The sequence below is a fragment of the Dromiciops gliroides genome, chromosome 1, assembly GCF_019393635.1.
Source record: "Dromiciops gliroides isolate mDroGli1 chromosome 1, mDroGli1.pri, whole genome shotgun sequence".
Classification (NCBI taxonomy): domain Eukaryota; kingdom Metazoa; phylum Chordata; class Mammalia; order Microbiotheria; family Microbiotheriidae; genus Dromiciops; species Dromiciops gliroides.
In genome coordinates this window covers 571,572,296-571,584,621 of record NC_057861.1, presented here as the reverse complement: position 1 = coordinate 571,584,621, position 12,326 = coordinate 571,572,296, and the positions used below count along the sequence as shown (strand labels likewise).

The following is a 12,326-nucleotide window of genomic DNA, read 5'->3' as shown; positions in this document are numbered from 1 at the left end:
ACCCATCTGTGAGCCACATAGGTAACCAATTACCTTTCTATGAATTTCCCTGAGGCTGCCCTTGCCTTTGGCCTACAGTGTTTGCTCTTACCATTAAAAAGTTAAAACTTTCTGATAATTCTCTGTTCAGCTTCCTTGAGAACAAGGGTTTTAATTTTTTCTTTGCTGTTGTGGGCATCTTTAGAAATTCGTTGAATCCTATGAAATTTGCTGGAGTGGAAAGGAAGTTCTTAAACACATAAAATAAAATACATCGAACTACAAAGGTAACCAATTATATCAAAATGTAGTTATCAAGATATTTTTAGAAAGCAAATTCATGGCTCCCAGATCAAGGACTCCTGTTTATAATTTTTACTTCATCTTATGATTATTTTCAATACCTACATAGCATTAGATTTAACTGAGTTATAAGAGAAGGAAAGAAACCAGTGGTGGTAATGATAGTAGCCATTCCATAGATGTATTTTGGGATCCATTCTAGGCTGTTTAAATAAATCAAGGTTGGCCTGAGGGATGGCTAGCCTAGAAAAGGTTGGGGGAAGAGAAAGACATGAGAACTTTCATCAAGTGTTGAGTATATAAATTATTTGAAAAAAATAAGTGAAGAAGGAATTCCTTTTATGAGACAAATATGGGGCTGATACCCAAACCAGGAAGAGCCAAAACAGAAAGAAAACTGTAGATCAATCTTGCTAATGAATATTAATGCAAAAATTTTAAATAAAATACTAGCAAAAAGATTACAGAAATATCAAGAAATACAAGGATTATACACTATGATCAGGTGGGATTTATACCAGGAATGCCAAGCTGGTTCAATATTAGGAAAACTATCAGCATAATTGACCATATCAGTAACAAAAGCAACAGAAATCATATGCTTATCTCAATACTTGCCGAAAAAGCCTTTGACAAAATACAGCACCCATTCCTATTAAAAACACTAGAGAGCATAGGAATAAAAGGAGTTTACCTTAAAATGATAAGTACTATTTATCTAAAACCATAAGCAAGCATTATCTGTAATAGGGATAACCTAAAAGCCTTCCCAGTACAATCAGGGGTGAAGCAAGGATGCCCATTATCATCTCTATTATTTAATATTGTATTAGAAATGTTAGCTATAGCAATAAGAGAAGAAAAAGAAATTAAAGGAATTAGAATAGGTAATGAGGAAACAAAACTATCACTCTTCGCAGATGATATGATGCTATACTTAGAAAATACTAAAGAATCAACTAAAAAGCTACTTGAAATTATTAACAGCTTTAGCAAAGTTGCAGGATACAAAATAAAACCACATACATCACCAGCATTTCTATATATTACCAGTAAAGTCCAGCAACAACATATAGAAAGAGAAATTCCATTTAAAATAACTGTGTCCAATATAAAATACTTGGGAGTCTACCTCCCAAGACAAACACAGCAACTATATGATCACTTTCTTATCTTAAGGAAGAGAAGAAATGAAAGTTACTCTCAAATGTCACCCATCCTGCTTGGCACTGAATGAATATAATGAATATAATCAGTTACCTTAGTCACACATCAGGAATCCAGGTGACTAGCTAGGTGACTAGAAATGCTGTTATCGACTTTGAAGGAAGTGTTCTAATCTTTCACTTCAAATATTGTACTTCAACTAGTGAACAAACATTTAAAAGCACCTTCTACATACATAAAGCCTTTCTAGATCCTGATCAGCTGTAGTATTGCCCCACTCATTGCTGTTGTTATTGTTCAGTCATTTCAGTTGTGTCTAACTCTGTGAACACATTTGAGGTTTTCTTGGCAAAGATACTGTAGTATTTTGGTTTTCTTTCTCCAACTCATTTTACATAAAAGGAACTGAGGCAAACAGGCAACAACAACAACAAACAACTTGCCCAGAGTCACACAGCTAGGTCTGAGACCAGATTTGAACTCAGGTCTTTCTGACTCCAGGCCTGGTGCTATCAAGTCTTCATATATTAATATATGCATGTGCTGTCTCTACCAACAGAATGTGAGCTCCTTTGAGGACAGACGTTCTTTCGTTTCCGTCTTCTTATTCTCAATGCCTAGCACAGTGTCTCGTCTTAGTAAGTGCTGACTGATAGCTTGACTGCTCAATGTAATAGCTCTAGGGGAAGGATCTTATGTCAGGACAGGAGTTTCCATTGTCACCTGAGCACACCTCTACCTGGGAAAACAACAGCAATAACAAAATTTGCATCAATGTTGTCAATCAGCTAGGCAGCCAAACTATTCATCCTCCAAAGAAAAACAATGCTCAGAGTCAAAACCCAAGTTTGAAAATAAATGTTTTGTTATCTTTTGCATTTAATGATATTCCTTTCAGGCCTCTTTATCCTTGGGTTTTAGGGCATGGCACAATATTCTGTCCTCTTTTACGGCTATTACGACAATAAACGGACAATTGGAGCAATGAATTTTAGGATGCCTCTCTCCTACTTTCTGGTGGGAATAATGTGCATTGGATACAGCTTCCTGATTGTCATCAGAACGTAAGTTCCATCTGTCCTCAAAGATAGAATAAAATGATTATTGTAACAAAAAAAAGTAGATGGGGGAATAATTTAGGAACTGGGTAAAATTATTGTAATGTTTTGTGTCCAGAGAACATGCAAATATCAGGACTTATGTGAGACTGATACTGCACCAATATGGTACACAAGGTCCTGATATCTTCACTTGGTCACTTGAGCAATTTTTAACCAATATAATATTTGCCTTTTAGTACTTTAGAGGTATAAGAGAATTGTTCAGCATGTGCTCAGAAAACAGCTGTTTACCCTTTTTTATCCACTTGGAGATACTTGAGTTCAGTAAATCTGAAGCCTGTCTTATTTTTTAAAAAAGTAGAATAATCAAACAACTAACTATTTTAGCAATATCAGATAGTGGAAAAACAAGTGTGGTCTCCAAAAAGATAATCAGGATTAGAAGTATGATAGTTCATTCTCTTGGAAGAGAATGCATTTTATCATTAGTAAGGATTTCAGTTGGGACAAGATAAACTTTGTTTATTTTTTTTCCTTGCACAAAATATACCTTTCAGTAACAGATTTAGGAATATAGTAAGAAAATTAAGGCATCTACATAGGGTTGTAGGTTCTTGTCCTAGTTTGTTGTTGTTTAATCAATTGGTTGTGTTTGACTCTTTGTAAACCCATCTGGGATTTTCTTGCCTAAGATACTAGAGTGGTTTGCCATTTCCTTCTCCAGCTCATTTTACAGATGAAGAACTAAGATAAATGGAGTTAAGTGACATGTGCAGGGTCACACAGCTATTGTCTCATTTTACAGATGAAAAACTAAAGCAAATAGGGTTAAATGACTTGCTCAGGGTCACACATTAAGTGACTGAGCATGTTTTTGAATTCAGGTCTTCCTGACTGCAGGGCTAGCACTCTATACACCATTCCACCTAGCTTGGCACCTTCACCTGAGAGTTGCAGGTGCCAACACCTACCTGCAGTGTACAAAGTCCCTTGCCAGGATTTGCTAACTTATCTTTTTGATAATACATAGAGTTTCTTCACAACTAGTTTTCAGGGGCTTCCAAATATTTCAGAAGGACAAAGTATTACCATAGAACAATGTGGTGTTTTTTAACCTAATTTTTTAACCTAACTTTTATTTACCTAAATTGACTAAACATATCCACTTTGCTGAAGTCAGGATTAACATTTAATTTATTAAATATTGGTTTGGTTTTTAACTTCATGGTTAATAAGGTATGGGTTATTTGTCCTTTACCATTTTTTCTATGACTATCAGTGATTGGGTTAGATGATAGCCTTGACCATTGTATTGATTATTCTGAGGCTCATAGAGGTAGTATTTATTGCATAATTTTTTAAAAGCAGCTTCATAGAAGTTTTGTGTTTTTAAATAAGATGGTATAACTGATTATTTGGTGGCTATCTAATCATACATTCAGTTTTACCTTTGACAAAATCCATTAATTTTACTATTTTCCCCTACCCATTAAAATTGGTCAGCTATAACTGATCTTAACTGATTGACTTTTTTTATTCTTTTGGTTTTGATAATCCAAACTGTTTTGACTCTTTTTCTTGTGGACTAGGCCCCTGATGGCTTGCTACCAGATTGGTTCATGGCTGGAATGCATTGGCAAATGCAAATACAAGAGCTACAATAAATTACACTGAGGGCAACTCTTTGTAAACAGAATTAACAGCTATATATATGCTCCTATTTTACTCTGTACTTGGCATATATACCTACAGGCTCCACAAGTTACTCAGAAATAAGGAAATTTTTAGGGGTTTATCCACAAAATAATTTAAAAGGTCCCTAAAATGTTTTGCTTATTGTCAAAACCCCAAAAGGGTTTTGCCTCCAAAACTTTGATTTGATGATTCCCACTTAGGATAATGAACATCCTTCTGGGCATTTGAAAGCTTAGATTCTAGCCTAAGCTAGATCGTAGAATAGATCATTTTAGACAAATTCTCTCTATCTTATATTCTCTTTGGTAAAATATAGATAATACCTTTTGCTATCAATATCATAACACTTCTGGGAAAATAAAATTGGAAAATTGCAAATTGTGAAAGCATTTTAAATCTTTAGGCATGAAGATACTGTACAATTATAATGCAATATTATTATGTTTCTGAGAAAGAGTAGTACAACTCCCAAATAGAAGAGCAGCTTCTACTGTATTGCTAGAGTATTGCCAGAGGCATGATGATTTACTCACCTCAAATAAATATTCAGTGTATGTTCTGAGGAAGTTCTAAAAATAGAAAATGAAAGTGCACAGGTCTTGGAGACTATATTTGTTCTTCCTGTAGTTGCTAGTGAGTTTGTACAAAAGTTAGTATTTGGTACAAAAATGAATGGGTCAATATTTCCCTCCTATTGGCCCCACAAGGTTGGAAATAACATCAGTCCAAAAAAGATGTTTTCAACTTAAAGGCCTCTTGTGATACTGTCTGTATTTGCAGCACTCAAAAGTGCTGAAATATGCTAAGGCCAGGAGCTAATTCAGAAAAGAGCTATTAGTATTTCACTGTGGGGAAGAGGTTACATAGCAGATGGAATTCAGCAGAGAAGCAAAAGAGAATATTTCAATTAAGACATAATAGCTACTCGGGGGGCAGCTAGGTGGCACAGTGGATAGAGCACCAACCCTGGAGTCAGGAGTACCTGAGTTCAAATCCGGCCTCAGACACTTAACACTTACCAGCTGTGTGACCCTGGGCAAGTCGCTTAACCACAATTGCCTCACTAAAAGAAAAAAAAATTAATTTAATTAAAAAAAAAGACATAATAGCTACTCAGCGAACAAGTAGCTCAGAGGGACATAGCAAATGATGGCTTTGGTTGCAGAGAATTATTCCCCCAAGGACTGAACGTGAAGAGGGCAAGTGAAAGGAAAGGGAAGGAAAAGGAATAAACATGATTATAGTGCCTACTATGTGCTAGGCACTTTTTTACAAATATTATCTCAGTTGATCTTTACAACTCTGCAAGGAAGTTGCTATTATTGTTACCATTTGATAGTTGAGGAATCTTAGGCTAGGAAAGGTTAACTGACTTGCCTACAGTCACACAGGTAATGAGGCCTTACTGACTCCTATCCCAGTGATTTAGCCACTGTGCCACCTAGCTGATGAATGCATTGGGTATATATTGTGAACATTTATGAATTGCCAAATAACACGGTCAGAAACAGTTATCCCAAGTATACACTATATAGATAGGTGCATATCCACATTAAAATTGTTTGCAATAAACCATATAAATCACATTCAAAAGACATAGTACACCTATGGTAATTGTGTTTATAGAGTTCCTGGGTTTGTCTTGGCAAGTAGACGTCCAAGTATTTTATATTATCTACCGTTACTTTAAATGGAATTTCTCTTTCTATCTCTTGCTGCTGGACTTTATTGGTCATGTACAGAAATGCTGATGGTTTATGTGGATTTATTTTATATCCTGCTACTTTGCTAAAGTTGTTAATTGTTTCAAGTAATTTTTGAGTTGATTCTCTAGGATTCTCTACGTATACCATCATATCATCTGCAAAGAGTGATAGTTTTGTTTCCTCCTTGCCTATTCTAATTCCTTTAATTCCTTTTTCTTCTCTGATTGCTAATGCTAACATTTCTAGTACAATATTAAATAATAGAGGTGATAATGGGCATCCCTGTTTCACCCCTGATCTTATTGGGAAGGCCTCTAGCTTATCTCCATTACATATAATGCTTGCTGATGGTTTTAGGTAGATACTGCTTATTATTTTAAGGAAGGTTTCACCTATTCCTAAGCTCTCTAGTGTTTTTATTAGGAATGGGTGCAGTATTTTGTCAAAAGCTTTCTCTGCATCTATTGAGATAATCAAATGATTTTGGTTAGTTTTCTTATTGATATGGTTGATTATGTTGATAGTCTTCCTAATGTTGAATCACCCCTGCATTCCTGGTTTAAATCCCAGCTGGTCATAGTGTATTATACTGGTGATCACTTGCTGTAATCTCCTTGCTAATATGTTATTTAAGATTTTAGCATTGATATTCATTAGGGAAATTGGTCTATAATTTTGTTTATCTGTTTTTGCTCTGCCACCATGTTTGTGTCATAAGAAGAATTTGGTAGAACTCTTTCTTCAACTATTTTTCCAAATAATTTGTATAATATTGGAATTAATTGTTCTTTAAATGTTTGGTAGAATTCACCTGTAAACCCATCTGGCCCTGGGGATTTTTTCTTAGGGAGTTCATTAATGGCTTGTTCAATTTCTTTTTCTAATATGGGATTATTGAGGGAATTTATTTCCTCTTCAGTTAACCTGGGCAGTTTATATTTTTTGTAAATATTTATCCATTTCATTTAGATTGTTAAATTTATTGGCATACAGTTGGGCAAAATAATTCCTAATTATTGCTTTAATTTCTACTTTATTGGTGGTAAGATCACCCTTTCCATTTTTGATACTGGTAATTTGTTTTTCTTCTTTCTTTTTTTAATCAAATTAACCAGTGGTTTATCTTTTTTATTGGCTTTTTCATAAAACCAGCTCTTTGTTTTATTGATTAATTCTATAGTTTTCTTGCTTTCAATTTTTTTGTTTTTTGTTTGTTTTTTTAGTGAGGCAATTGGGCTTAAGTGACTTGCCCAGGGTCACACAGCTAGTAAGTGTCTGAGGCCGGATTTGAACTCAGGTACTCCTGACTCTAGGGCCGGTGCTCTATTGACTGCACCACCTAGCTGCCCTAACCCACTCATTCTTTAGAATGAAATTATTTAGTTTCCAATTTATTTTCTGTCTACCTTTCTATGGCTCTTTATTACGTGTAATTTTTATTGCATCATGATCTGAGAAGGATGCTTTTACTATTTCTGCCTTTCTACATTTGACTATGAGGTTTTTGTGCCCTAATACATGGTCAATTTTTGAAAATGTGCCATGTACTGCTGAGAAAAAAGATATATTCCTTTCTATCTCCATTCAGTTTTCTCCAGACAGCTATCATATCTAACTTTTCTAACATTCTATTCACCTCTTTCACTTCTTTCATATTTATTTTGTGGCTAGATTTATCTAATTCTGAGAGGGGAAGATTCAGATCCCCCACTAGTATAGTGTTACTGTCTATTTCCTCTTGTAACTCATTTAACTTCTCCTCTAAGAATTTGGATGCTATACCACTTGGTGCATACATGTTTAATATTGATATTACTTCATTATCTATAGTACCTTTTAGCAAGATGTAGTTTCTTTCCTTATCTCTTTTAATGAGATCTATTTTTGCCTTTGCTTTGTCTGAGATAAGGATTGCTAGCCCTGCTTTTTTTACTTTAGCTGCTGCATAATATATTCTGCTCCAGTCTTTTACCTTTACTCTGTGGTTCAAATGTGTTTCTTGTAAACAGCATATTGCAGGATTCTGTTTTTTAATCCACTCTGCAATTTGCTTCTGTTTTATGGGAGAGTTCATCCCATTCACATTCACAGTTAAAATTATTAACTGTTTATTTCCCTCCATCTTCTTTTCCCCTTTTTACTCTTTTTCCCCCTTCTTTCCCCCTATTCCCCTTGACCAGTGTTAGGCTTCTGACCACTGCCTCCCTCAATCTGTCCTCCCTTTTATCAGCTGCCCTTCTTTTTCTTGCCCCTTTTTCCCCTGACTTGTACCCTCCCTTCTATCAATATCACCTTTTTCCCCCTTCCCCTTTTGTTTCCTTAAAGAGTAAGCTAAGTTTCTTTATACAAATGGGAGTGTCTTTTATTCCCACCCTGAACCAAGTCTGATGAGAGTAAGGTTGCAACAATGCCCACCCCTCCCTTCTTTCCCTCTGTTGTAATGGGTTCTTTTTGTGCCTCTTCCTTTGATATAATTAACCCCATTCCACCTCTCCCTTTCTCTCCTCCCCCTAGTCTTCTTTTATTTTGTCCCTTAAGTTTCTTTATATCATCACATCAAAGTTGATTTAATAACAATACCTTTACAGAGATACAGATCCCAAGAGTTAAAAGTATTATCCTCCCTCATATGGACTCAAGCGATTTAACATCATTGAACAACCCTTTTCTTCCCCTTGTTTACCTCTTTATATTTCTTTAGAGTCTTGTATTTGGAGATCAATTTTTCTGTTCATTTCTGGTCTTTTTCTCAGGAAGCCTTGGAAGTCTCCTAGTTCATTGAATGTCCATCTTTTCCTCTGAAAGAGAATGATCAGTTTTTCTGGGTAGTTGATCCTGGGTTGTAATCCAAGCTCCTTTGCCTTCCTCTATATCATATTCCAAGCCATGTGATCCTTTAATGTTGAAGCTACCAGGTCCTGTGCAATCCTGACTGTGGTTCCATGGTATTTAAATGGTTTCTTTCTGGCTGCTTGGAGTATTTTCTCCTTCCTGATAATTCTGGAGTTTGGCTACTATATTCCTCGAAGTGTTCCTTTTGGGGTCTCTTTCAGGAGGTGTTCAGCGGATTCTTTCAATGATGATTTTATCCTCTGATTCTACAATTTCAGGACAGTTCTCCATAATAATTTCCTGGAATATGGTGTCTAGCCTCTTTTCTTTATCATGGCTTGCAGGTAGTCCAATAATTCTCAGATTATCTCTCCTGGACCTATTTTCCGGTTCAGTTGTATTTCCAATGAGGTATTTCACATTTTCTTCTATTTTTTCAGTCTTTTGATTCTGCTTGTCAGATTCTTGTTGTCTCATGGAGTTTTCAGCTTCCATCTGTTCAATTTTAATTTTTAAGGCCTTATTTTCCACAGTGAGCTTTTGCACTTCTTTTTCTGTTTGGCTAATTTTTTCTCTCATTTGGCCAATTGTATTTTTTAAGGAATTGTTTTCCTCAGTCATTTTTTGTGCTTATTTTTGCAGTGTAACTCTCATTTCTCTTATTTCTTTTTCCATTTTTTCTTCTACCTCTCTTATTTGATTTTTAAAACCCTTTTTGAACTCTTCAAAGATGGCTTTTTGGTCTTCAGACAAGATCATCTTCCCTCTTGAGTCTTGTGGGCGTTTTGACTAACTCATCTGTGTTTGAATTTTGGTCTTCCCTTTCACCATAGAAGTTGTCAATGTTAAGGGTCCTTTTTTGTTTCTTGCTCATGTTGTAGCCTATTTTTAAACTTATCAAGTTGAAGTCTGCTCCTGGGGCACAGGGTTCACGGTTGCAAGCTGCCCCACTCTCAGCTGTGTTGAGTTACAACAGTGTTGAGCTGCCACTGAGTGGAGCTTTGCTGAGGTGATCTGCCAGCTGAGACAAGTGGTGCTAAGCCACACTGAGCTGAGCTTTGCTGAGGGGATCTGCCAGCTGAGATGAGTGGTGCTAAGCCACACTGAGCTGAGCTTTACTGAGGTGAGCCACCCTCCCCTTTTACCCCAGGTGGGACAGACCTTTTCTGAAGTCTTCTAAATTTTCTCACATAGCAGGATTTTGTCTCTCTTTTTGTAGGTTCTGTAGTACCAGAATCTGTTTAGAGGCTTGGTTTAATGTTGTTTTTGAGGGAAATATGGGAAATCTCAGGAACATTCCTAGCTTCTCTCTGCTATCTTGGCTCCGCGCCTGGAAGTCTTTAGCAACAAATATTTATTTTATTTTTTCCAGTTACATGTAAGGGTACTTTTCAAAATTCATTTTCATAAGATTTAGAGTTCCAAATTTTTCTCTCTCCCTCCCTTTCCTCTCCCCTCTACAACATCAAAACCAGGTTATATATGTACAATCCACAAATGTTCTTTTTATCAGTTCTTTCTATGGGGGTACATAATAAGCTTCCTCATTAGACCCTTGGGATTGTCTTGGATCATTGCATTGCTGAGAGTAGTCAAGTCATTCACAATTGCTCATTGAACAATACTGCTGTCACTATGCATAATGTCCTCCCAGTTCTACTCATTTCACTATCAGTTCATTTGAGTCTTTCCAGATTTTTCTGGGATCATCCTGTTTGTCATAGCACAATACCATTCCACTACAATCATATACCACAGCGTTTCAGTCATTCCTAAATTGATGGACATTCCCTTGATTCCCACTTCTTAGCCACCACAAAGAGTTGCTGTAAATATTTTATGTACAATTTTCCCCCCTTTTCTCTTTTTCATGATTACTATTGTTAACTATTTCCCTTCCATCCTATTCCCTCCCCCATGATATTTATTCTATTATCCATCTTCTTTCATCCTATCCCTCTTCAAAAGGGATTTGCTTCTGTCTATCCCCTCCCCCAATCTGCCCTTCCTTCTTTTGCCCCTCTCTCTTTATCCCCTTCCCCTCCTATTTTCCTGCAGGGTGTGTGTGTTAGTCTCTCCTTGAGGCAACTCTGATGAGATTAAGGTCTTTGAGCCTTTTCTGATAAGTGTAAAATTCATTTATTGCTCTGCTCCTCTCCCATTTCTTCCCCCACTCCATAAGCCTTTTCCTGTTTCTTTCATGTAGGATTTCACCTCTGCCTTTCCCCCTCCCCCAGTGCATTCCCCTTACCCCTCAATTTAACCCTAAAGATATCCTCATGAGGCAGCTAGGTGACACAGTGGACAAAGCATCCATCTTGGACCCAAGAGGATCTCAGCCAAAACCCGGCCTCAGACACAAGACAGTCACCCACTGCATGACCCTAGATATGTCCCCCCAACTGCAATTTTTATGGTTCTCTAGGGTCTTGTATTTGAAAGTCAAATTTTCCATTCAGTTCAGGTCTTTTCATCATGAATACCTGAAAGTCCTCTTTTTCATTAAAGCCCCATTTTTTCCTCTGAAAGATTACGCTCAGTTTTGCTGGGTAGGTGATTCTTGGTTGTAATCCCAATTCCTTTGCCCTCTGGAATATCATATCCATGACCTTCAGTCCTTTAATGTAGAAGCTGCTAGATCTTGTGCTATCCTGACTGGGGCTCCACTGTACTTGAATTCTTTCTTTTTGGCAGCTTGCAATATTTTCTCCTTGACCTGAGAGCTCTGGAATTTGGCTATAATATTCCTAGGAGTTTTCCTTTTGGGATCTCTTTCAGGAGGTGATTAGTGGATTCTTTCAATGCCTCTTTTAGATTCTGCTTCTAGAATTTCAGGGCAATTTTCCCTGAGAATATCTTGGAATATGATGTGTAAGCTCTTTCCTTGATCATGGTTTTCAGGTAGACCAGTAATTTTCAAATTATCTTTCCTGGGCCTATTTTCCAGGTCAGCAGTTTTTCCCAGAAGATATTTCACATTGCCCTCTATTTTTTATTCATTTGTATTTGCTTTATTGTGTCTTGGTTTCTCAAAAAGTCACTGGCTGCCATTTGTTCAATCCTCATTCTTAGGCAATTATTTTCACCAGAGAGTTTTTCCATTTGGCTCTTCAAGCTGTTGACTTTTTTTCTCATGTCTTTTCAACATTACCCTCATTTCTCTTTCCATTTTTTCCTCTACCTCTCTAACTTTATCTTCAAAGTCCTTTTTGAGCCCCTCTATGGCCTGATACCAATTCATATTTTTCTTGGAAGCTTTAAATATAGGGGCCCTGATGTTGACATCTTCCTCTGAGGGTGCACCTGAATCTTCCTTGTCACTGAAGAAACTTTCTATGGTCCTCACCTTTCTCTGTCTGCTCATCTTGCCTTTCTTTTACTTGACTTTTAGCCCCTTAAAGTGGGGCACTATTTCCAGGGTGGAGTATCCCAAGCTTCAGAAGTCCCAGGTGGTATGATTTAAGGAGAATCAGGTTCTTCACTCACCTGGCCTGTTCCCTGGTCTGTAGATGACCCCAGACCAACTTGCTAATCAACCAGCTTTGTGTGTTGTGGTTGTCAGCTCTGATGAGCCTGTGCCCCT

The 12,326-nt window shown here is 36.8% G+C and overlaps 1 protein-coding gene across 1 annotated transcript in view; it reads left to right on the top strand.

Moving 5' to 3' along the window:
- Positions 1 to 12,326, top strand: part of TMC1 (transmembrane channel like 1) — a 195,530-nt gene that overhangs the window by 130,186 nt on the left and 53,018 nt on the right. The window contains 1 exon segment of the mRNA XM_043999157.1: positions 2,371 to 2,513. Coding sequence (XP_043855092.1) covers positions 2,371 to 2,513 — 143 coding nt within the window.